This window comes from Dipodomys ordii, unplaced genomic scaffold (genome assembly GCF_000151885.1).
Source record: "Dipodomys ordii isolate 6190 unplaced genomic scaffold, Dord_2.0 Scaffold49, whole genome shotgun sequence".
NCBI lineage: Eukaryota > Metazoa > Chordata > Mammalia > Rodentia > Heteromyidae > Dipodomys > Dipodomys ordii.
The window spans coordinates 3,334,781-3,362,275 of record NW_012267265.1 but is presented as its reverse complement, the minus strand read 5'-3'; the positions used below and the strand labels follow the sequence as shown (position 1 = coordinate 3,362,275).

General features: G+C 37.0%; 1 protein-coding gene across 1 annotated transcript; it reads right to left on the bottom strand.

Annotated features, from left to right (window-relative positions):
• Positions 1-8,748: 8,748 nt before the first annotated feature.
• Positions 8,749-27,284, bottom strand: LOC105988593 (serum albumin-like). Its single transcript, XM_013020265.1, has 15 exons — positions 27,189-27,284; positions 26,469-26,526; positions 25,131-25,263; positions 22,822-23,033; positions 22,151-22,283; positions 20,424-20,521; positions 18,452-18,581; positions 16,890-17,104; positions 15,557-15,689; positions 14,463-14,560; positions 12,904-13,042; positions 12,084-12,307; positions 11,048-11,180; positions 10,045-10,111; positions 8,749-8,910 (listed from the first exon to the last, which is right to left on the bottom strand). The coding sequence occupies exons 1-14, from the start codon at positions 27,265-27,267 to the stop codon at positions 10,070-10,072; spliced, it is 1,827 nt and encodes a 608-aa protein (XP_012875719.1). The 5' UTR covers positions 27,268-27,284; the 3' UTR covers positions 8,749-8,910; positions 10,045-10,069.
• Positions 27,285-27,495: the final 211 nt, after the last annotated feature.

The window sequence follows — 27,495 nt, the reverse complement described above, 5'->3', positions numbered from 1 at the left end:
AGGAAGGAAGGAAAGAAAGAAAGAAAGAAAGAAAGAAAGAAAGAAAGAAAGAAAGAAAGAAAGAAAGAAAGAAAGAAAGAAAGAAAGAAAGAAAGAAAGGGGAAAAGAAGAAGCAAAAGAAAATAAAGCGACCTCAGGGGTAACATCCAGACCCTGAGGTCAAGTCCCAGGACTGCACCCCTCCCTGAAAAACATTTCAAAGAAACCATCTACAATAATGCCTGCAAACAGAAAGTTTTTACATAATTGTGATTATTTAGATGTCATTAACACAAATAAGCATACATAACTACAAATAACATGCACACATCAATACAACTCTGTTGTGTCTATCACTAATCCATTGGAATCTGATAACACAAAACCAGAAGAAGCAGCCTTCCAGTCAGCCCAGATCCTCCTCCGATCTTTTCTCTGATATGGCACTAGATTTACGTCATCTTTAGTCTCTTTCCACATCCTCCCTTAGAGATCTCCGCTGTTCCAATCATATGACCAGAGAGGTAGGGCAGTGTCACAGTGAAACATGTGGCTTTGGGGACTAGGTTGGAATTTTTGCCTTGTCACTTACTTGCTGCATGGCTTTGGTTGAGTGATTTAATACCAACTGCAAACAATCCTAAATCCAAAATCCTTATGTGTCATTACTCAACAGTTAATCCTAAATATAGAGCTTGCCTCATACTCTTGTCCACTGTTCTGAATCTGTTTGCATTTTGATTAACACATGGAACTGCTCAGAAGCAACTTGGCATAGCAAACTGGATTTTGCTAGAATCAGAAAAGGTCTTCATTTTGGCTTCACTAATTTAGCAATATGACATTGACGCAAATGGTTTAATCTGGGTTTTGTTTTTATAATGTAAAAAATAATAAGAGTACCTACTTCGTGATTGAGAATTAAATAAATTATCTGTTGTAAATGGCTCAGAACAGAGATGGCACAGAGTAAAATTCAATTGATAAGGGTGTTTTTGGTTATTTGCTTTAAAAAATGTTAGCTTTGCTTGGAGCACTGTTCTTTGATTGGGAATGTTGGCAGCAAGATACAGGCAGCACCCTCGCTCTCTGAGCCTGCATCTGACAGGTGAGACACACCATTGCATCAGCAAGGATACACATGATGCAAAGGAGCCGATGGTTAGTGGAGTGAAAAGCACAGCACTTGATGTCATTGGAGGGTCATATAAGGCTTCTTGGAGGAGGTAACACTTAAGGAGAGACTAGATAAAATGGATGTAGGTTAAATAAAATAAGAGGGAAGTATACTTGAGTTTTGTAGAAGTCAGTGCAAGGCCCAGTGGTATGGGAGAGCAAGCCAGACTTAAGAAATGGGGAGAAAGGGTGTGTCAATAAATGGCAAAATTTAAGAATGATGGAAGTTGCTATATGGAGAGAATTGATGGTGTATGGTTGTCAGGGACCACATTTCAAGGACATTTTAAATCAAGTTGATACCACATCCTAGGACAATGATGGACCCCCCCCCAATAGCAATTGTTTGCAAATTCAAAATTTGCATTTTGAAACTATCTCTGTTGTCATAGAGAAAAGCAAGACTATGACAAGGAGACCAATTAGGAAGCTGTTACAATCATGTGATCTGGTCAGCAGCCTGGACAATAGTAACACTAGTGGAAAATGAGAGATGTGAGTGAAATTCAGTAGTAAGAATGAAACAAAATCAAAAGGCATTAGTAGCCAAGCAACAGCAGCTCACGCCTGTAATCCTAGCTACCCAGGAGGCTGAGATCTGAGGATCGTGACTGGAAGCCAGCCCAGGCAGAAAAGTTCTCATGAGACTCATCTCCACTTAACCACTCGAAAACCAGAAATGGTGCTATAGCTCAAGGGGTAGAGCACTAGCCTTGAGCAAAAAACAAAGGCTCAGGGACAGCACCCAAGCCCTGAGTTCAAGCCTCACAACAGACAAGAAAGGGCAAGGGAGAGCATCAGTAAACCAAGTGCATGTCTAATTTCGAGTATATTCAATTTAAGTGTAACAAGTTTTTCCAAACAGTCCTGGTTTGTGCCTACTGACTTAGTGTAAGCCACACTCCCTTCCCACTCCCAGAAATATTCTAGGCCCAGCACCTTGGGTTTGCATTTTGAAGTATCCTTTCCCATTCATGGATAGTTGCGTTCTTGTCTCTGGAACCAGATGGAGAAGGCAGGGGTTTTGAAATTCTCAGCTTATACAAGGTGGAAGCCATGGGAGCAGATAAGAGGTAGTGATGAAATAGGAACCTAGAGACACATCAAATGTTACAAGAGGAGATAAAGGGAAGCTCTGAACTGCAAACAATCCTAAATCCATGTCTGTCATTGCTCAAGGCTGAGTCCTAAGTCCAGAAGACAAATACACACATCTTAAGTCCTAAATACATTTCCATTGCTTTTTCATAAATCCATGGAACTGCTCAGAGGCAATAAGGTCTGGCAAACTGGATTTTGCTGGAATCAAGTAATTTTTTTTAAAGTGTATGTTTTGTATCTGAATTCCTCTTTCCCATCAATGTTCTTCAAAGCTGTACTTTACCTTTAAGATCTATATGGAATAATTCCTCAGTCCCCAGGGCTATTAAATTCTTCTTTCCTCTGCTTTCCATGCTTTCTTAAGAACCTGTACACCAATCACTTTTTCAAGAACCACACACATAAGTTTATATTAAGGAACTAGAATTCAATCATGAATGGACCTACTTAGTTTCTGCTAACACTGTCAGACTTCCATGTCCAGCCCTGACCAATCTCCTTTCTTCCTGGTTTCCTTTGTAAATCTCTTCCTCTCCTCTTTCACATTCCTCCTTTTAACTGGCTTGACACAGAACACACTCTCGCTGTCTTTTGTTAAATCTGTGTTCATCTAGATTATAATCTAGAAAATAGAGGTCCTACATTTCACATGTGTTGTCCAAATATTTTTCTTAAAAGAAAAAAAACAGAAAAATAAGGCTTTCTTTCATCCAGGAATTTTGTATTTGGTGTTTAGAGGGAGGGAACTTTTTAATCTCTCTAGATCAGGAGCAAACTAAGAAGACTCAAAACAGATTAGGCAACAAATCTGTGTGTCAAACATAAAAGGAAAAAAAATCTCAAAGTGAATAAGGTAAACACAGTAACAAAATGGGTCAAGCAGAGATACAGCCCCAATCAGTGAACGGCCAATTGGAAATCAATTCTACAAAAATATGTGTATGTTAACAGTATTTGCCTTTGTATGTGTTAGCTGACAATGAAATCTGGGCGTGGGTCCTCAAAAACAGCTGAATTTGTTCACATACTCAAATCAATTTTAACTGTCTGAAGAAACAACATACCTAAAATCTCTAAAATAAGAACATGCCCATTCTAAGTATTAGTGATGAATTTTTTGACATGGAATCCATCCCTTTCCGGCTTCTATAGCAATGTCAAAGTACAAGAAGCAATAAAACAAATGAACCAAATTCGTATGTCAGGACCTAATAAAATTATGTGACAGGGCAGACATTCGGGGTCGTGATTAATCCGTGAGAACTGTGCTTTCATGAATGGCTTAGCGCACTGGCCTTGAGCTGTCATCCCTATAATGATTAATTATTTCTTTTCCTCCATATCTTGCTTAGAACCACTGTGACAAAATAACTGAGACTAAGAAATAAACCATGCAGATGTTCTTGATCAACTCTGGAATTAGGATGTTCAAGAATAAAGTGCCAAGAGATCAGCTATCAGGTGAAGGAGCATTCCACATGGTGGGGCCATCCTGTGTTTCCACCAAATGCAGGCCAGGTAAAAGCAAAGGGGACAAGCGCACTGCCTTCAGTCCCTTTGGTAACAGTCCCAGTCCTTTGAATCATGAAGGCACAGCCCTTATAACATCACCATTTCTGTATGTCCCACCTGTTATACGCCATTGGTGTTAGGTCACTGTACATTCATTTTAAAGCAACACAGACAGCCAAACTTTAGCAGAATTGGATGCTGGTCAGTTGTTAAATGAAATTTAGAAACTGTAAGCTTCACAATACAAAAATTTCACAGTGTGTTATGGACTAGAGGTTTAGATCTCTTCAAATTTCTTCTATGGAATTCTAAGTCTCTAAAGCATGATATTTGGACAGCATGCTTTGGGGAAAAGTAATGGTTAGGTCATCTGGGTGAATATAGTGTCACCCTCCAAAGTACCTGCTCACTCTCTCTCCTTCTGCTGTGAAGGACAGAGCAAGAAGAAGGTTATAGGTAAGCCAGGAAGAAATTGAACTTTACCACAACCTCAATCTTAACTTCTCCAGCCTTCAAAATGAGAAAGATTTCTATTATTTAGGACACTGAGGCCATGGCGTTTGGCTGCTACAGCTTGAGCAGACTAAGATACACACGCACACACAACCACAGAATCGTACACTATTCTCGTAGTAGATATTCTATTTTAAAAGCTAGAATCACTGCCTGTGATTATTAAGCAAACTGTAACACATCCAGGAAGCCGTCTGTATTTGCAAATTTATCTGAAGAAAAAAAAAAAGGTTCTTTGGTATTCTGTAGGAGGGAAGAAATTTGTGAGATTTTTGTTATGGTCTCTTAATTTCATTACAAAAGAAATAATAAAAGGGGCCAGAACACATTTCTGCTCCTGTCATCAGCGTTTCATTCTCATCCTCACAGTAAATTTTGACTCAAGAAATTCATCTGTCATCCATCTTCAATAAAAAGGAGGGAGAACCAAGTTAAGTTAGAACTCATGTAGCTTCTGTATGACTAATATAACTGAATAATAGTATTAAATGTACTGAAAAAATCTTGGCTATAGTCTAAATTTATTAGATGATATACATTTATTTTATTTATTTTAATAAACTGAAAAACTATCACATAATTAAACATTGTTTAAATTTTTTTCCAATTAGATGGAAATATGGTTCTGTTTGGAGAACAGAAAACTATCATGAGTAGATGATAGATGATAGGTAGATAGACAGACAGACAGATAGGTACATAGTCAATGCTGGGGCTTGAACTCAAAGCCTTTCACATGCTAGGTGCACTCTACATCTTAAGCTAGAAGTTCAGCCCTTTTGGTTATTTTGAGATAGTATCTCATGTTTATGCCTAGCTTCACATGGACCACAGTTTACTTATATATGCTTTTTTACATAGCTGACATAATAGGTGCATCTGGCTTTTTATTGTTGAGTTGGACTCTTGTAAACTTTTTTGTCCAGGTTGGCTTTGAACCTCAATCTTCTTGATCTGCTCCCCAAATAGCTCAGTTAGAAGGCTGAAACACTGTGCCTGTCCATAATTACTTTTATTTGAATCTTTAAAGAATAAATTTGAACATTAGTGTATTTATTTATTTTTAATAAGATTTTTTGTTGTGGCGGTGCTGTGCAGAGGGGTTGCAGTTGCATGACCAGGGAAGTGAGTGCATTTCTTGTCAGGCATTGCTGCTTCCTCCTTTGTTTTTCCGCTATCATCCCTTCCCTGCCACATATTAGTGTATTTATTTAATTTCACTTTTTCATAAAAATTTTTCAATAAAATTTTCACTTTTTCAATAAAATTAAATTTACAGTATACTTTAAAAAAAAAGGAGGGAGAAGTCTTCACTGGAGAAGAAATAAGAATGGCCAATAGACACATGGAGAAATGCTCAACATTGCTGGCCATAAAAGAAATGCAAATCAAAACCACATTGAGATTCCACCTCACCCCAGTTAGAATGGCCATTATCAAGAAAACAAATAGCAGATGCTGGAAGGTATGTGGCCAAAAGGGAACACTTCTACACTGTTGGCAGGAATGTAAACTTGTTCAACCACTCTAAGAAGCAGAATGGAGGTTACTCAAAAGACTAAACCTACAACTCCCCTATGACCCAGCAATCACACTCCTGAATAAGCAAGGCCACAAGCAAGTGATCACAAGTAAGGCCACACTAGCGCTTCCAGCACAACTATGTTCATTACAGCATTATTTACCATAGCTAAGATATGGAACCAATCCAGATGCCCCTCAATAGATGAATGGATCAAGAAAATGTAGTATATGTACACTGGGATTCTATGCTTCCATCAGACATAATGGCATCACCCCATTCGTAAAGAAATACAGATGGGACTCAAGTGGTTGAGGCTTTACATAGAAAGACAGGTCCTGAATTCACACCCAAGTATTTCCCACAGAACAGGGGTGTCTTAAATGTTACACATATTCTTCTTGACAGCCATTGGGACTACACTCTACAGTTTATTCCTTGAAGCCTCTGCTTTGCCACACCAAAGACTAGACTCACCTTACCTGAAATACAGCTGAAACTGAGTGTGGAGCTGCTGGGCTCATGTTCTTTTGGTCACTTACAGAAGTCTGTAGCTCCTGTTACTCAACTTGGTGACTCTTCAAGTCCCCAGTCAAAGTGCTCTAGTTAAGGTGGGAAAGACCTCTCCCAGCCAAGTAGGAGAGACTTCTTTTTCTGTTACTTTTCTGTTACTTTCTGTTACAGGCATATAGTTCCTTATTCCCCAGTGACACTGTTTCTTAATTCTATTCTCTTGAGATTTCAAGGCCAACTTTTTATGGAACTACTCCCTGGGGTCTAGATATCAACTAAGTAAATGATAACGAAATTTGAAATTAAAAAAATTCTGTTACCTGAGTGGAGATGAAGAATAAATAAATAAATTATTGCTCAGGTAACTGAAAAAAGAAACAGAAAAAATATCAATGTGTCTCCATAGGTATGGCATATATATCTATGTATGTGTGTGTACATATATAAATTTATATATAAATATAAATAATATGTGCCTACATTTATATACATATATATATATATATATATATATATATATATACATACATTTCTTAACTTTTATCCTGAAGAGGTCTAGATGTCTTGAAACTTCATTGGCATCAGTGCTCAAATCTTTGTAATACCTTTAATGAAAGGAACCAGGCCTGCTTGAAGAAATGGATGTTCTAAGGGCTGAGGAAAGGAAACTACAAGATGAGCCAGTGGCATCTGGTACTGCCAGCGAGTAATACCTATTCAAAAAGATACAGGAGGCAACCTAAAAGAAACCCCAACATCCAACACTGGAATCATTGGAGCAACAGAATATACAATATAACAATAAATAAATTATAGGCCACAGTATTAGCCCAAAAATGTATGTGAGTTGACATTGATATGAATTAAACAAATACATAATGAATGAAAACTTTTAGAAGAATTCTAAATAAAACATGTAGATACTTTCCCTTCCAGAAGCTTACTTGTACTAATTCTCCATTTTCTTTCTCTAATGGTTATTATAAGGGTGATCTACAGAGGGGTTACAGTTACATAAATCAGGTTAAAAAGTACATTTCTTTTTTGGACAATGTTACCTCTTCCTTCCCTCTCTCCCAGTTTTTCCCTCCCATCCCCACCCACAAGGTGTATAGTTCGTTTTCCACAGAGTGTTTTTTGAGTACTACTGCAATATTTGTTCACCATTTTTTCCTCCATTTCTATGCTGCTCTTATGCTCCTCAAAACAAATGAATGAATTTTCTCCTTCTTTGTCAATGTAAGTTGAATTTAATGACTCATTTCTATTAAAAAAAAAAAAAAGGAGTAAGGAATGTGAAAAGTAATAACACTGGGGAAGCCTGGTGATTCTATCTCAGTCAAGTGATCAATCTAATGTCACGCTGGTAAGTCATGTTTGTGCCTTGTCCTATCCCCCTGATCCGATATGATAACCATTAGAGTAATTAAGAAACTTTTTTAACTTAGTCTAAGGACTATTTATTTATTTATATACTTATTTTGGATTTCAGAGCTTGAACTCAGGTATTCATTTACACTTGCTCAGCTTTCTTGCTCATGTCTGGTGCTTGAGTCATACCACCATCCTAGATTTTTGCTGCTGAATGAGTGATGGACTCTCACAGACTTCTCAGCTCAGGCTGAAGACATCTCAGCCTCCTGAATGAATATGGTTTTTAAAGGCCTGAGACTTTCCATCTAACAGTACCAGAATCTTTCACAAACATACTGAAGATTGCAAAACATATAACTCAAAAGATAAACCACTATGAAGAGTATAAAATCAAAGCCTGCAAATTAACATCGGTAGAAATGACTAAGTATATAAATCAATAGACAAAGCTCTGGTTCAACTGTAATTGACAGACAAAATGATGATGTAAGTAATTATGTCTGGCAACAGGAAGAAGCGGCCTGGCACTCATTTGAGGAACTTTCACCATCCCCCCCCTTTGTACGTCAACAAGTTAATATCCCTTAGTCACTCCAACTGTCTCCATTCCTCCGGATGGCCTATCCTTCTTCCAATAATACTTCCCCCAAATTCTTACACCCTTCATGTGCCTTCCTCTACATTGTCCTAAATATCCCCTAGGTTGTTTGTTTTTCCAGCTGAAAATCATCACTTTCTCTTTTGTCCCTCACAGGGCTTTACAGAGTCCCAGAGTCCCTTTCTAGCCAGCAGTAATGGAAGCTGTGGTTATTGTTGTTGTTGTTGTTTTATTCTGAATTATTGTGATGTTAAAATGTTACTTTGAATGATAGTAATCATTCCACAACTCAGCAGAGTTTTAGTATTTATCTCCATTTGCTAGCTCACAATGAACTAGAAATCCTCTAGGATGGTATGAGAGGTGGAATAAGAGAAAAAATACTGAAATTCTCACAAAGCCCACCAAAATTTCAAGATGATAATATACCTGAGGGAAATAACAGTCCAGAACAACAGTATATATTTGTTTTTCTTTTTATTAATTGAAATACAGAGAAAAGGAGTCAAATATTCCAGGAATGTGTATTTCTTGGATAGTGGTGATTTTAGACCAACAGAAAAGACAGGCAAATGATAGCTCTGACTCTTCATTTCTCTTTCTCTTCTTTTTTCAGGGAAGACTGAAAAACAAAAGGAGAAATGTTAAGAGCTGTTTGTATTTTCCAATCTGATAGAACAAAGGCTGAATTGCCTTCTTTTTCTGCAATTGAAACTAGGGAAATAAATAAGACTGGTCCTGCACTTAGCTCAGCTCTCCTTCTTCTGGGCTAAGCCAAGAACAAAGGGGCAAATGTGATGGATTCTCTTCAGCACAGGAGCACTCAACTCCTCAGGCATCTAATCAGGGCTCATGTCCCCTCAGAGCTATTCTCTAACTACCTGCTGTTTGCCTAAGTTATTGCAAACAAAAGGTATCTTGTCCACTTAGGAACTCTAGGACAAACACCTTCCCACTTAGGACTGAAGAAAATCACATTTTGATCTGTCTAGGTTTTGAGATGCACAGTTTGTTTCCTTGGAACAGTAAGTAACCAGTATTATCCTGCCAACCAACTTGCTTTTCAACAACTGACATTCTGTTTTTGAAATCCTGTACAAATTATTACAAAGAAAATAGGTCAGTCATGATTCTATTTATGTATTTACTTTAGAGTAGAACTTATTGCCACTAGAAGAAAAAAATTATTAAAGCTTAGTATGTTAACACAATGGAAATTTAGTAAGAAACTATTATTCATTACAGAGTGGAAGATCATATAAGCCAGGTTTATCACATCTGCCAGTAAAATGTTGAACTATTAAACTGAATTGTATGAAACCATCAATGTTCAACAATTTTCTTATCTCCCCCTAAATGCCTAATACATAGACTGTCTCCCCACTGGGCCATCACTATTGAAAAAGCTTTGCACTACATCATATGTGTCAGAATAAGCTTCCAGGTAACTCTTAAGCTGAATTGTGAATTTACTTTTCCTTTACACTAGCATGATTGCTGACCTAACGGGCATCCTTATCTATGAATTCATTGTCTCATCTACAAAAGGGGAATAATAATGGCTCCCGAGTCAGCCACTATTATGATAATTAATTATCCATATGTATTTCTGTGTATGCATGTATGGATAGTTACCACACATGCAAAACTAAGGACAATGGCTGATGCTTGTCTCTATGGCTCCTGACAAAGAGTCAACTTTGATATTTTAACCATAATTGATTATAATTAGATTTTTAAGGTAATCCATAGTTACCTGAGATGGTTGTGATTTTGATGTTTTAAGCAAAGACAGCTTGACTTTCAGCAACAGCCTTTGGGCCCTGAATGTGAGAAAGGACAGATGTTGGAAGATGTGAGCGTTACTACTACATGAGTACATTTCCCATCGAGCATTGTTTTGTCCTACAAAGCCTTCCCGCCCCACCTCCCCAACTATTAGAATTTTTTACATAGCAATTTTTATACTCATTGGTGGTGACATAATGATTTCACATGAATTACAAATTTGTATATTTATATATATGTTTGCATGTACATATGTATTTGTGTACAAAAAATATACATATATTTACTTATATATAAACAAAAAAGCATGTGTTCACATAAAAATAAATATTTGTTTATACATAAATATTATCTATAATCTGTCTGATTACCATTGTTTCCAAAAAGGAAGAACTATTATCAGAAGATATTACTAAAAGGTTGAGCTATTTAAATTTAAATGTCCCTGGGTAAACTATAGAATCAATCAACTCACAAACCAGCCCTTTTTACAAATATGCTGAAGTAAGTTAGTGCTTTGTTTCAGAATCTAAAAATATTTCTCTCAGTATTCTGAACTTGGAATAGTTAAGGCATCATAAATGTTCAATGTTGTGCTACAGCACAGCAGGAGATAAAAACCAAGAACACCTGAAGTCATTGTGCAAGACGACTGTACATATGTACATAGGCTCAGCTGTGCTCCTCCTGCCCTTCCGTGTAAATATAAATGCCTAAGCCCTGCTGGGAGCTGATGGCTCGCTCGCACCTATAATCCTAGCTACTCAGGAGGTTGCCATCTCAGGATCGTGGTTCAAAGCCAGCCTGGGCAGGAAAGTCCATGAGACTCTTATCTCCAATAAACCACCAGAAAACCAGAACTGGCATTGTGGCTCAAGTGGCAGAGTGCTAGCCTTGAGCTAAAGAGCTGAGGGACAGAGCTCAGGCCCAGAAATGGAGGTTACATATAGAAAGGAGAACAACTCCCGTACGTCTGCAGCGAAGCAGGCCTCCTTATCATCAGCCTTGCAGCACTTATCCAGAAAAGCTGAGACTTTCCCCACAACAGTGGCCAGTTGCTCCTCCGTGGCCATGGGCTTGTGTTTCACCAACTCAGCAATTGTCCTGTATTTGGATACAAAAAGGAAGAAAGAGCAGGAAAATGTTTACTCACAAAAAGAAAGTGTGGAGAGGGCAAGGATGGTCGTGTTATCGGTGAAGATTAGGAGTTTCAGAGGCAGGCTACTCTAGACAAGGCTCAGGCATTCGATTACCTCTTATTCTTATCTGTATATGCTTACCATACCATCCACCCTACTAGCCTTGATGAGGGGACCAAATGAGAAAATCGTTGCAAATCACCCCATGTTTTAAATAAATGTCTATAAAAATAACTAGCAAGTTCTATAGCTTTTTCTCATAGGATAGCCTGAGATTTTATTCTAAAGTGGTTTTTATCCAAAAAAAATCACTGAATAATTTGCAGGCAAGCTTATATATATTATATATAATAAAATATAGAATAATATAATAAAATATGTGTTTTATATATAACAATGGATATTTTAAAATTTGGGGCTGGGAAGGTGGCTCAGCGGTAGAATGCTTGCCTTGCATGCATGAGGTCCTGGGTTTGATCCCTCAGCACCACATAGGCAGAAAAGGCCAGAAGTGGCACTGTGACTCAAGTGGTAGAGCGCTAGCCTTGAGCTGAAGAGCTGAGGGACAGCTCTCAGACCCAGAGTTCAGGCCCCACCACCGACCAAAAAAAAATTTGGATTTTGATATATACATACACACACACACACACACACACACACACACACACACACACACACACACACATATATTATGTGTGTTATATTGTTAAGAAAAATGTCATTCTTTACTTCTTGACAATTTTATTAGCTTAATAAGGGTAACACTTAGATGCTTTTCCCCAAAGAATATAATGGCTATATTAGAATCAGTTCTTCAATTGTCATTTATCAAATTTACAAACACAAGCAGTAATGAAATACCACTCACATTTGTTTCTTGAGCTGTTGGTCCATCTCTGGAAGTGCACAAAAGTCAGCATGGAAGGTGAACGTTTCAGCGTTGAACTCTTTGGGAACATAGGTTTCATCCACTGGCAGCGCACTGAAGCAAGGTCGCCTGCTCACCAAAGACTTAGTGCAGCATTCAGTGACTCTCTCACTCACTGGGTTCTTCTCATGCAGCGTACAGAACTGGTTCAGCACCAGGGACAGCTAAAGAGCAGGGAAAATAGTACAGAAAAAAATCAAAGAAAGTAAAGTTGGAAATGTTATAAACAATCATTTCCCAAACATAGTACCACATAAACGTGCAACTTTACATCCAATATTTATTGAGGAAGCAATTTCTTTACATTCAGACCTAAATACAAAGGATTTTTTTTCTAATGCTGAATGTTAAGTGAGTATATTTAGAGGTTAAAAATAACACACTTAAAAAAATCATTTGAGGTTATATATCCTAAGGTGCTGTTGGAAGAGGTGGAGGAGGAAGAAATAGATACCTGAAGAAAAAATTTAGAAAATGCTAGGAAGACTTCTAAAAGGCTAGGAACAGCCAATAAAGACAGATGACTTTTTTTCAAAACACATTGTTGCCTTTGACACATTTAGTCCCAATTTTGGAATTCACTATAATATAGGTAAACAAACCCTGGCTGCTACTAACACACACACACACACACACACGCACACGCACACACACACACACACACAAAATGGTTAAACTATCAGTACTCCCAAAAATTAGATTGTCGATATCTAAAGACAAAAAGATCATTGTTAACAAATTGGTCAAATAAAAGACTCACATAGTCTTCAACACAATGCAGTCTCTCTGTTTCAGGAAGACCACAACACTTGGTGCCCACTTTTCCTAGGGTTCTTGCAGCATCCACAAGAGTTGGCGTCGCTACCTGAGGTGTTTTCTTGGTGTAACGAACTATAAGCCTGTTTGAAAAAAGTGGTCCAGGTCTGGGAATGTGGCTTAGTGGTAGAGTGCTTGCCTAGCATGCATGAAGCCTTGGGTTCAATTCCTCAGCACCACATAAACAGAAAAAGCTGGAAGTGGCACTGTGGCTCAAGAGGTAGAGTGTTAGCTTTGAGCAAAAGAAGCTCAGAGACAGTGCCTAAGCCCTGAGTTCAAGCCCCAGGACTGGCACAAAAAAAATTCATGGGGTTTTATATAGATAAAACATTGTCATTATTTAACATAGTATATTGAGAAGAGAAAAATTTACAATATCAACTAAAGTGCTCCTATTTTCCATTCAACAAATTATCTTCATCTCCTGGATAGTGCCATAGTTACAAGAAAGCCTTATGCTAAGCAACTCAAGAAACATTGTTTTGAATTCATATGCCAAAAAGTATTGTCTTAGATTTCTCTTATAAGCTTAGGAAATTGAGTTATCTTATTATATTATATATATTATTATATCTCAATGTAGCTAATGCATTTAATATTGCTTCTTTCTTTCAATAAATCCTGTTGTGGAGTTCATATACATCAGTATCCAAAGAAACTTGAAATACATGAGTGAAAATAGGGGTAAATTATATCTCACTCTATAGAGAAGGCACAAAGATTCAGTTTAAAGAAATGAAGAATGCAATTAACCTAGCACATTACCAGGACAGGCAATGATCACTTATGAAGAATGCCAGTCATCACGAAAAGTCAATGTATGTCTGTAATCTGCTCAATGAACGAAAACAATGTCTGATTCATTATTGTTTTCCCTGATGTCTATAGTTAGAAGAGTGTTGTATATGTGAACTTCACAACGAAAGATGTTTCCCATCCCACATCTCACTTTCAATACACAAGGGTGTACTGAATTAGAATATTACTCTCACAGGACCTTCTGTCTCTTCTATGGAGGAACTATCTATATAGGAAAAGAAGACTCTAACCATTCCATTCAAGTTTAGCTATATCTCCTACAAATTCAAATTTTTCCCAAATGAATTATTATAAATGTAACATTCACATATGCATTCTATTTTTTATGCTTTATGTTCAGTTTTGATATCACATCTTGAGTTTCTTCTGACACTCGAAAACATTGCTGTAGTTTATTTTCTTGTGAAGTATCCCCTAACCTAAAAGGGACATCCTCAGTATAATGTACCAAACTTTTTATTAAAGGTCCTACTCCAATAATTCTCAATCTAAAGAGACCATATTTGTAAACAAGACACAGGTTGATACCACTCCATCCTACATCTCATATCAATTATTTTTCTCTATTCATATTTATTGACATATAGGGATTAGAAAGATATAATGTATTCTCATTACTATAAGGCATACAGTAGATGGCTTCTATGTGGTCTTGAACAATAAAAAATAATCAAAAGCACTTACTCATTTTGAAATGTATATTCTCCAAGCTTCTCAAACTGCTGACAAGCTTGTTTCACTAAATTCTGAGGCTCCTCCACAAGAGGCTTAAATTCGCCAAACTGGAACATAAAAAAATTCCATTTATAGTAATCCCCTGAGGACCAGAGAGGTCATATTTTATCTCTTCCTCCTTTCTGCCCATAGACACAGGAGTAGATCCTCAATACCACATCTGTCATATTACATTCAACTTATTAACTTTATGTGTTGAGACTGACTTGCTTGAGATATTATTTCTAGCACTTGACAACTTTGGGGTCCATTAAATTCTGTTATATCTCTTAGCTCAATCTGTTAAACAGCTTACATTTAAGTTCATTGTATCTTGCTTTGTTCTCAAGAATATGGAGAAAGAGAAAAATGATGGTCAAAGGCTTTGAAGACATGTCTGTTTTTATATCTCTTTTTTAGACCAACCATTCTATGATTCACCAGCCATCCTATTTGACTAATTTTTTTTTGGTCATTTATAGGACATGAACTATGGGCCTGAGCTCTGTCCCTGAGCTCTCCAACTCAAGGTTAGCCCTCTACCACTTGAGCCAGGGCACCACTTCCGGTTTTCTGGTGATTTATTGGAGATAAGAGTCTCATGGACTTTCCTGCCTGGTCTGGCTTTGAACTGTGATCCTCAGATACTGAGAGTCCGTAGTAACTACGATTACAGGTGTGAGCCACTGGCGCCTGGATGACTCTTTTGTTGTTGTTGTTTAATTGTGTTTTATTATCTTTAAGTAGTAGAACAAAGGAGCTACCATTCAACAAAGCAGTTTGTGAGTACAATGCAACTTGATATATGTCACCCCTTTCATCATTCTCCCTCAGCCCTCTTAACGCTACCTCTCAATTTTCTTAGTTTCATAGGATAGGTGTTGAATATTATGACTCCATTGTATCTAAAACAAGTTTCCTTATAATGTTTAAGAGTATCAAACTGAATAGCTTTCAAGAAAATACCCAAATTGCATGAGAGATGATTTCCTAGTCTTGTTGTTTTTTTCTCTCGTGTTTAGAATTGTCAAGCTGTCACAGTTTTCCTTTTTGCAAGGACCTACCACTTTGCCATAGCAGGCAGGAGGATCAGCTTCGGCACAGCATTTCTCCAGGGTGGCTTCGTATTTCTGGGCGAGTCTTAGCAGCATACTGACAGCATAGTCAGGGTGCCTTCTTGAATACTCATACAGGAATCTAATTGAGGTGAACACAGATTTAGTGGAACAAATGGGCAACAAGAATTATATAGGTTAACTTCAAGAGTATCTCATATTCTGAGGTCAGTAATATTCCAAAAGGCTAGATATACCCAATCCCTCCACAGTAAAATTTAGTGGGAAGAGACTTGGGGTACAGATTTAAGGCTCTTTTACAAGAAGGTTCAGTTCACCTTTCTCCTGTAACAAATGGTGAGATTCTCCTATTGATCTCATAAGATGGGTTGTGAGAAATACATGACATAATCTATGCACAACAAATACATTGTCTGACATATATTACATGTTTGACAACAATAACTTCAATTTTTCCACATACTTTCATTTGATCATATCTAAAAAGAACTCTGAAAGTTATATAGATGTGTATAGATGGATATCCACATGTATATGCATACATTTAATATATTTAATATATGTGTTCCTTTTATTCTCCTGTGAGACACATTATTGGAGCATAGTAAGCATATTATTATGTGTACCATATTTAGTCAATAGGGCATAACAAGTATGGAACAAAATCATTCAACAACACTATGCTTAATAAAATTTTATCACTATGCTGAATGAAAGTATATATTTATTTGTTATTTAATTTCATATTGCCCTCACCACACTACTCAAATTCTGTTCTTCATCCAAATGTGCGCCAGCTGGGACCAGACTATATACTTTTCTATTCATGTATATCTGCTGCCTTCATAATGGTGGACAGATGCAGATATGTAGATATCAATAGGTGATTGAAAAGGTACCCTCTATTTTTATGTATAACCTTTAGATGTTTGGTCAATACCCTTAGAAGAAGTGATTGAAGGAATGAGCCATATATACACATAATTTATATACAAGCAAAATATTGATAGCGATATTTCCAGGCACTGATATCACTAAGAACATTGATCTTCTACTTGGAGAATGCACTGTTTCATCACAAAGTTTTGAGCTGATTCCTTTTTATCATGCAAAGTTTAAGGACAGGACAAAGGACGTTGAAGAGGCATTCTTGGCAGCACAAGATTCTGTTAATTTCAAAAAGAAAGCCCCTATATTTTCCTGATTGATGTAGCTGTATTAAACCTATACAAAGAAGACTACTTGTCTACTTACGTGCCCAGAAAAACATCTTTTGCCTCAGCATAGTTCTTGCAAACATCTTGACTACTTGTCTACTTACGTGCCCAGAAAAACATCTTTTGCCTCAGCATAGTTCTTGCAAACATCTTTATCCTCAACGAAATCAGCCTCTAGGGGGGTTAGGTCAGCAGGCATGTCATCTTTGTCCACCTCAGCAATGCAGTGGGCTTTCTGCAACACAGGCTTGTCACAGCACTCCTTCAGCTTACTGGAGATTGAATCCTGATTTTCACATACATACTTGGCAAGGTCCGCCTGTTAGCAAGATGAAAAATATTTGTTATATGCTGGCATTGCTATGTTTTCCCCAGATAGGTTTTCTGGATATGCATAATAATTTCTTCATGTCCTAACACCATACACAAACGATGTGCCTTTTATAATAAACATGATTTTTGTCATTATTCCGAAGCCTGAAATGCAGATAGGATGACTTAAATATTCCCACTCAAACTCTTTCTCTTTCTCTCTTTCTCTCTGTCTCTTTGTCTCTCTGTCTCTCTGTCTCTCTGTCTCTTTGTCTCTCTGTCTCTCTGTCTCTGTCTCTCTCTGTCTCTGTATCTGTCTCTCTCTCTCTCTCTCTCTCTCTCTCTCTGTCTCTCTCTCACACACACACACACACACAGTGGCATTTCTCAAAAATAGGGGTTGGCTAATCAAACTTTGAGCCCACAACAGACAAAAAGTCAGTGAGTCCCTATCTCAACAAAGAATCGTTGAATAGTGGATTGCGTCTGAAATTCCAGGTTCTAAAGAACAACAGCAAGAGATTGACAATAGAGGGTAAGCCAGGCAAACTCAGGAGACTCTATCTGAAAAACATCCTAAAAACAGAAGTCCTGCATTGTGCCTCAGCTGCCACTCTACAGCTGGCAAGAACGAAGCTCTGAGTTTGTCAGCATCACAAAGACTAGTCAAGCACAAGTTATTATTTATTTTAATTTTTTTGTTAATTTGAGTTTTCAGTTAATTCTATATGCCTATTGACAGAATGCTTAAAAGTTTATTAAGATTCAGTGCCATTCTTCCAAATATCGACTGCAACTCTGAAACCAAGCAACCAGGTGAAGTATAGCAGATATTTGAAAAATGAGTCAAGATCACCACCCTACCTATATAACACATGTCTTAGATTTTTCTAGGGATTATCATGATACATGAGGATTCTGATCTGCTCACATTTTTAAGGTTTGAAGAAGAGACAAAATACAGATTGAGAGAAAAGTAGACTGTGCTGAATATTGGTATAATTAACACTAAGTGGGAAACAATACATCATTTTTCTTACATATTGCTCTTACCCAACTCCTTCTATCTCCTCAAAGTATCCTAGAAATCTCCCTTCATAATGCTCCACCTTCAGGTTAAGCTTGTATCCTTCATTAGTTTGACTGATAAGAGTTACATAACAATGAACATCTTTTTAGGTTACTTAGTGATTAGGTTGCAGGTTAAAAATGTCACCACAAAAAAGCTTGGAGACAGAGCAAATGCAACAGAGAAGACCATATGAGCCGCCCTCAGCCCCCACACGACAGCATACAATATTCATTCTACTACTTAAGCCTGTGAACACCCCAAAATAAATAAGTGGCCTTTTACCCTATCGTCTGCACATTCAAGCACATCGCCATGGCAACACTCCTTGGTGACTTCAGTCAGATCCTTAACAATCTTGGAAATTTCTGCAAAGTCAGCTTTGGGAAATTTCTGGCTCAGAAGAGAAAGTGACCTAAAAAAAAATTGCCCCAACAAAATATGAGTATCTTATAATATGTTATGTGGAAACACTAGGAAAATACCATGTATGCAAGAAAACTCAAGATGCCCTTAGAGAAATTCTTTTAATTTATTGCTTATTTTAATGTTAGGTTGGAGCTAATCAGTTACCTTTTTTATTCATTGGGCAGAATTATGCATTGTAACAGAGTGTGTGGTGGATTGAGAATCAGTGATTCTCAAAATCAAAAAACAAAGATCAGCAAAGGTCTAAAGTATATCAAATTTGGAGCTAGATCTGCCTTCACGTCTTAGCAATGTGACTATAGCCAAGTTACTTAGCCTTTCTCTCAGCCTTGGAAATTTCAACACAATATATTATATCAAAGGACTACACTAGGGATTAAATTAGGAAATCTGAAAAGTATCACACACACACACATCAGTTATCTTTTCATTAAATAACATATTCATTCTGACTTCCACAGATCTCTGATAATACAAATCCAAATTCTACAAATGCTACAGAATGGGGAAGTTTTTATGACGCCTACTTTTAAAACAAGGACTTGTTCCAGCAATTTTTGTTGCTGTTGTTCCAGGCTCTATATTCTATGACAAGATGTAATATGCTAAGGTTCTTCTGTCCAAAATCACTTCAGATGATCTAAATTGGATAAAATAGATTCCTTTCCCAGAACAAATCACAACCTGTGTAACTAACTACCAAGTTGTTTTCAACTGGTAGTTGAAACCTACTACCAGTAGGTTTGCTCTGTGCATTGTTTGGTTTGATCTGGTGATTTGAATAGGAGGATTGGTGACCAAAAATACCTCAATTGATAATTGCTGAGGAGCATGGAAGATCTGTCATCTTCAGTTTGTCCCCCACAATGTTAATTCGTCACTGACTAATGGACAAGGAATCAGAGGGACAGGCAGTAATTTTCTATGCCCAAATATTCAAGGATTAACTAATTCAAGAATCAGTTAAGTGATACAAAATCTATGGCCTCCATAAAGGCTTGAAGCTAACAACAAAGTATGAATTATGAGAAGGTTCGAAGTAAATACTTAATAAATGGACTAATTTAATGATCTTAACATAAATAGACACTTTCAGACTGAGTAGAAAAATAAAATAAAGAGCCTGACTACTGGTTGCAAACTAATAACAATAACCATTAAAATAAGATCCCTAGACTTTATAAATTAAACTCATTGAAGTATCTGTCCTCTTTCTTTCTTTCTTTCTTCCTTTTTTTCTTTCTTTCTTTCCTTTTTTCCTTTTTTCTTTCTTGAGTTGGTAGTGGGGCTTAAATTGGGGCCTGTGCAATGTCTCTTAGCTTTATTCACTCAAGGTTAATGAACCACCAATCCATGAACTTTCAGCTTTTGAGTGGTTAAATGGAAAGCAGCGTCCCAAGCTTTTACCTGCCTGGGCTTGCTTCAAATTACTTCCCTCAGGTCTCAGACTCCTGAGTAGCTAGAATTACAGGCATAAGCCAGTGATGATCAACAACTAATTATCTGTCTTTTTAGGACAAAAAAAGACCATGACTTCAAGTTTGTTTGACAACTTAAAAGATGAAAAATACAAAACTCTAGTCAAATTATTTCTTCTTTCTGGCTTACTTTTCTCACTATGTTTTAGACAAACAAAATAATGAATTGAAAATATTATGTAAATTGCCAAATATAATTTTGCCAACTAAACAATACATCATTAAAAGGATGACATTTTCTTTAAATTTTCCTTTATATATATGTGCATATACTTTACATATACATATATACTTTATATATACATATATACTTTATAGCTCTATAAACATTTTTATACTTATATACTTGCCATGCTTTGAAAGCTCTGTCTCCAAATTTCTCCATACTAGCACACTTGAATCTCTGTTGGGCTGATGAAGCCAGTGCTTTCTCTTTCAATGCATCTAACTACAAAATGAAATCCATTTGAAAAAGTTAGAAAAGGAAAATTCTTTACCAGACCTCCATAAACTCAAATGAAATATGCCAAAGCAGATGTTGAAGAGCAAATTGACATTGCCCGGGTGGGGGGTACACTGTTGTGAGAACACATTAATATGCCAGGAAATAAACTGTGCTGACAAGATAGCTTTGGCACAATTCACTTCAGTCCCACCTCCACTAGCTCCCATAAAATCAATGAAGTTGGCAGAGAGCTGGTGGCTCTGGCTTGTAATCCTGGCTACTCAGGAGGCTAAAATCTGAGGATCTTGGTTCAAAGCCAACCTGGGCAGGCAGGTCTTAATCTCCAATTAACTACCAGAAAACCTGAAGTAGCACTGTGGTTCAAATTAGTAAAGCGCACAGGTGGATCTGATGCAACAATGAGAAGTACAAGTTAAAAAAAAAAAATTAGTAAAGCGCTAGCCTTGAGCAATAAGAGCTCAGGGACAGCGCCCAGGCTCCAAGTTTAAGCTTGAGAGCGGAAAAAATAAAAAATAAAAAAATCAATGAGCCGGCCCGGTGGCTCACGCCTGTAATCCTAGTTATCAGGAGGCTGAGATCTCAGGATCTCGGTTCAAAGTCAGCCCGGGCAGGAAAGTCTGTGAGACTCATATCTCCAATTAATCACCAGAAAACCGGAAGTGGCACTGTGGCTCAAGTGGTAGAATGCTATCCTTGAGCTGAAAAGCTGAGGGATAGTGTTTAGGCCCAGAGTTCAAACCCCACGACCAACAACAACAACAAAAAGAAAATCAACGAGTTCTCCCAGGAAAGGGAATGAAGCACATGATCATTTATGGAAAAACTAAATGACCTCTGGCTTTTAACTTCAGCAAATTCTCTACTCTGAATGCCCTACACACACACACACACACGTCTCCTGAGGAATTAAACAAAAACTGTGGTCCTTCACTGATGCAATCACCAGCCAGCATTCAGAATGGTAGGACATTTGACATTTGAACACAGGCAGGAAGATTCCATCTGCCATGTCAGATCTGTATGTCAGCCCCCCCACCCCCAGGATACTAGGCTCCCCAGAGAAAAAGAAAGCTCTTTGGGACAACATAAGTGGGGTGAGGGTAAGGGGGGGTAAGGAGAAGGATTGGGATTGCGGGGGAGGGGGGAGGCTGGGAAGGTATGTGAAGGGTAAACAAAGGAGGAGGCTGCAATGCTTGGTAAGAAATGTACGTATTATCCTGCCCATGTAATTGTAACTCCTCTGTACAGTATGTTCACAAATAAAATAAAAATTAAAAAAAAAAAGAGCGTGAGTGCAGGAGAGGGGAAGAAATAACCAACACTTAGGGTTGCAGTGGTGGCTGAGGTGGTAGAGTGCCAACCAATGAGCAAAAGCCAGCACCAGATAGGGAGTTGGAGTTGTGGGTTCTCTCTCCATCCCCCTCTCTCCCTTTCCCTCCCCCTCTCCCTTCCCCTCTCTCTCTCCGTCTCCCTCTCCTTCCCCCCTCTTTCAAGGCTCTTTTGACCATGCAGGAACTTTCTATCAGAGAGCTAGGATTCCTGAATCCAGGATAAAATGGCCAAAACCCGAGGCTGCATGGTGAGCTGGCTCTTCTCCTTCTGAAGGACTACCTTTGGTGTCAGGCAAGCCCCTTTGTCAGCAGCTTGGCAGCATTCTGTCATCACGTCTTTGTACTTCTCAGCATAGTAAAGGAGATCTGGGGCATAGAAGTAAGGATGTCTTGTGGCCACTGCATGCAAATAACTACATTTTGTGAAAAAGGAAACAGATCATCATGGTTGTGCAGGAACACAATATTGCAGGAACAATTCGAGTCAATATTTCCTCCCCAAATATTCAATCATCACGGACTTGTAATTTATCAAATTCAATTTGTCATTCTGAGTTATAATAGACCAAATTGCTGTGTGTATGTAAATAGATAAATATCCTGATGTGTAAATGACCTAATGTAGCTGACTATAATGAAATCAATTCTGAAAATACCTGTATCTTGTATGCATATATATGTATATGTACATATATATGTATATATATTTTAAAACATGCCACTCTTATACTTATGGAACAGGTCCTATCCTGTTTCTAGATTTAAAAAAAAAAACATTTAACATGTATTTGTTGTGTAGAATTTTATGAGATCAAATATTACTTAAAAAAAATCAATCTACACATATAACCTCCAACTCTTAATGTATGATAATTGCTATCAAAAGTACAGACCTGCCTGCAGGGTTATTCTTTATTTTATAATTTGAAACATACACATTCAGTTACTTACTGTCCCAAAAATGGGCCCTCATTTTCCTGAAAGGCGGTGCACATGGCCTCAGGCTCGGGTCTCACTAAGGGAGGCAGGTTAGGGCTATCATCTTTGTGTTGCAAGAAGCATTCGTGTCTCTCAGGTTCTTGTTTACCACAGCAGTCAGCCATCTCAGGATAGTGCTCTCGAAAAGATGGAAGGCCACATACCTTATCTCCAAAAAGAGTGGCCTAGATAGGAGAGAGAAGTCTTGAAATTAATGAGAATCACCTTGTTTTCTTTATAGTCAGTGAGCAGTAGAGCAATAAGGTAAGCCTAATATGCTGATAAAAGGAAAGCATACACATCGTATGTTTATGCATCTATGAAGTATACATGCATTAAAGCATCACATGATATCCCTTAAACATATATTACTGTATGTTTTATGTATCAACGAAAAATAAATTCAGAAAAAAAATGTGATGGACTAAAAACTATAGAACTTACCAAGAAAAATCTTAATTAATAAAATATTTGCCAGGCTGTATTTAGTTTCCCTGGAAACTGTATAATTTCATGACAATCTGCTGCTACAGTATTATTTATGATCAATAAAATAGACACATACGAGACAGTTAGAGGCTCTATGAAGTATTTCTTTGCCACCCATAAAGTACTAAAGATTTAGAAGAGTGGCCAAAATGGCAAAATTCAAAGTGTTTAAAGAGCCAACAGAATTCACATTAGGGAGTAGAGTGTCCAATTTTTCATTTTGACTTGCTACTTTTTGAAAGGCCCAAATTTTAGAACATGCTATTAAAAGCTGAGAAATAACACCCCTACGGCTTATTTTTACCACAATAAAACAGTTCCTTTTCTTACTCAGAAAACTTTAATTCAAAAAAAATCTTTAATTAAATTCTTCTCTTGGTCATTAGTTTTTATTATGAAAGGTTTTGTAACTCCATATATCGCTTTTGATAGAATTTATTAATATTTCAAAAATGTATCTTAAAATTTTAACCCATAGAAGTGTAGTGTTGTATGGAGTTAAGGTAGTGAGTCTGAGTGAGAGAGAGATTATTGCAGATAAAAGTAAGAGGAAATGCTTTAGTGACAAGTTAAATATGATCTAGTCTACATGTCATTTGAGTGGTAAGGAAAATATAGGCCTCTTCTTTTGAAGACCTATTTCAAGATACCAAAAATTTCCATGTTTCATAATGACTGAGTACTCTGCTTTCATATTATTTTAAAAATATTCATGGGACTAAAAGGAGCAGCAAAATGCTATCCTGATATTTCATGGAGATAACAAAATTGATACAGATGAGTACTTTTTAAAAATCACACTCTTACTTCCATTACTTTAGTACTCTCACATTCCCTGAGCATTATTCAGTGCATAGTCAATGCGTAAACAATCTACACATCCATTGACAAGTGAATGCATAAATAAAATGAATTAAGAAGACTTGTCTAGAAATATAAGGGAATATTACTCAGTCAGAAAAAGAAGACAAAATAATTGGTGCCCATATAATTTAACTTGAAGGATGCAATATTAGAGCAATAATCCAGTCAACGAAAGCAATACTGCACCCTTCCATTTGGCTCAGGTATCTAAAGTAGTCCAATTCACAGAATCAAAAATTTGAATAACTATAAACAGCTTCATTAAATGGCAGCTCCTTTGTATAACCACTTAGAGATAATAAAACTTAAAAAATGATTTAATTAGAAATGTAGCTTGGGTCTATGAAGGATTAAGTAGATTACTATAATTAACAAATTAATTGTTGGGTAATTGATTAATTAATTAATTTTCATGAGGCTGCCTGGGCAGGAAAGACATGGGAAGTTTCTACTCAACCTGCATAAGACTTCAGTTAGGTAAGATGAATAAAATCTGAAAAGCTGCTTTACAATTTTGTACCTGGCGTCAACAATAACTTGTTAAACATACAAATATTGAGGAACTTATATCTAATGTCCAAGGTTCCAACATCAATAAAACATAATTGACCAACACATATAAACTAATTAAGCTCTATGAAAAAAAGTCAAATTTTACTTTCTTGAGGAATCTGTTGCAAGAGGCCAATTGACATTTTAAAAACTATGATGGCTGTGGGTGTGGTCTCCAAAAGATATTTTTGAAATTGTAAACACAGCTACCATGAATCTGCCCCAGAAAAAACAATAGCTTAGTCTCTAAGCAACTTTGGAACATTGGTTATGATTTAAACATTTAATACAAAGTTTTAAGTGAAAAAGAATGTTCCTATGAAATATTCAGAATACTTAAGTAGAAGAAACAATCTTCAAAATCCAGATGGACTTACAACTGATTTGTCACAATTTGGAGCTGACTCGTCAGCAACACAAGTTTTGGCAAACTCAGTTACTTCATTGACTAATTTCATATGATGTTCATAGGGACACTTCTGGAGAAACTGAGAAAAGGCAATCAGGACCCTGAAAGAAGAAAGAGAAGTATATAGCACAATGAAAATTTGATACAAAACAGGTTACTAGTCTAGATAGCAAATGTATGTATGTACCCACTATGTTTTCTGTCTCTTTCTCATAATAATCTAAAAGGCCTATTTACAACAATAGGCCAGGCCTGTGAGCCTTCCTGAGAAAATAAGTATTTCTACCATATGAAATGTGTACATGTAAACAGGGTGCTGGTGGCTCTTGCCTATAATCCTAGCTACTCAGGAGGTTGAGATCTGAGGATCACAGTTAGAAAGAAGCTAGCCCAGGCAGCCCATGAGACTCCAATCTCCAATAAAGTACTCAGAAAAAGCCAGAAGTGACACTGTGGCTCAAGTAGTAGAACACTAGCCTTGAGCACAAAAAGGCCCAGGGACAGTGCCCAGGCCCTGAATTCAAGGCCCAGGTCCAGCAAAGAGGAGTGGGGGTTAAGATATTTATATTTATATACACACACATGTAGTTGGAAGTGTATGGACACATAGAGGAAATAAGAAAACTATATACAGAATAGATCTGCCAAGACTAGGGATTATATAAGTTCTTTGAGTTATTTAAGTCAAAAAACTAACATACACACACTTCATTTGCTCAAACTATAGGGTGATACTGGCTTTCAAATATAAACCAGTATTTTGTTTCTTACTAAACTAAAAAATTATTACAGCTGGAAATGTGGTTCTATAACAGCATACTTGATTAGCATATTTTAAGCTCTGAATTATAACCTCAATACCACACACACATACACACACACACACACACACACACACAGAGTTAAAAATGTTCTCAAGAAACCACAGGACTTCTTGGTAAAAGAGCCATACATTACTGTCTTTCCACCACTGTACAAGAATTCCAGAGTTCCCAAGTTATTTGAAAGTTTCAGATTTTTGCTATCCAATACAAAATCCACTAACCCTGTAGAACTCTTTACAATTAAAATTAAACACAACTAATGTTATTTTCCTCAACTGCACTCACAATGGTTAAAGTATTTGATAGCTACATCTGGCCAGTGCTGCCATATTGGTCAGCAAAAAGGCAGAACATTTCCATCAATGCAGTCTATTGGACAGCAACCCTTTCCAGTCTAGTCCCTCAAGATGGATGTCAGCACTTTAAGTAGTAACAGATGGCAGAAGAAACCCTAAGTGAGACTCTTCAGTAGTTGAACTCACAGGCCTTTGAAATGTAGTTCTCCCAGATCATTGAATCGATGAGCAATCTCACTTTTGTCTGGAGGAGAAGGAAAAAACATGATATGTTGAAACACTGAAGATAGCAACTAGTTATGATTTCACTTTTTTTACACTTTTTCCGTATCTTTCTGTTTAATTCATGTTATTCATTGTCATTGGAATGTTGAACTCCGATTCTTGTAGTAAATCTTAAAACAATAGTAAACTATGTCTTCTAGAACAAAATGAATGTTACTCAATCACCAAAGAAACTATGTTTAAATAAGAAATATTATAGCTTTATCCTGAAACCTGAATGACATTTAATGATCATATAATGTCGATGAACAGCTAACAAGAAGACACTGAAATAAAATTAGGCATAAATGCAAGTTCTGTTTATATTAATAACACAGGCTTTTTTTAAATAATATGGAAGAATTCTATCTTTTTTTCCTATGTACCTTTTTGTATTTTGTGAAGTTTAAGTCATTCTGTATAGCTTTCCTCCACATGCAGATTATATTCACTAAGCAATTCTCACCATTTACATTCGAAGGCATTTGAAATACATTAAACACATAACCACATAAGCGTTCACAAATATAAAACACCACATTCTATAAACAATGCCAAAGGAAAGCTCCATTCTATAAAGATGTATCATTAACTGATGCTCTTTCATCAGGAAAAAAAAAGTTAAAAAACCTGATGTCTTACGTGCATCTCGGCGAAACACACCCCTGGAATAGGCAGAGCTGAAGAGAAGAAGGAGGGAAATAAAAGTTACCCACTTCATTGTGCCAAAGGCTTGTGGGGTTGACAGGAGAGAAAAGTAGGATGGATGCAGGGAAATTTGCACTAATATACTTCCTTAACCAATAATTGTAGATTATTAACTAGATTCTGCTTGTATTTCCTTGGCTTCCAACTGATTACAAAACCATCATATTCTTGCCAAAAGAAAAAAATATGTTTAACTAAATCCTTGCGTAAGTTTGCCACTTGAAACTGTTTTCCTTTCCAC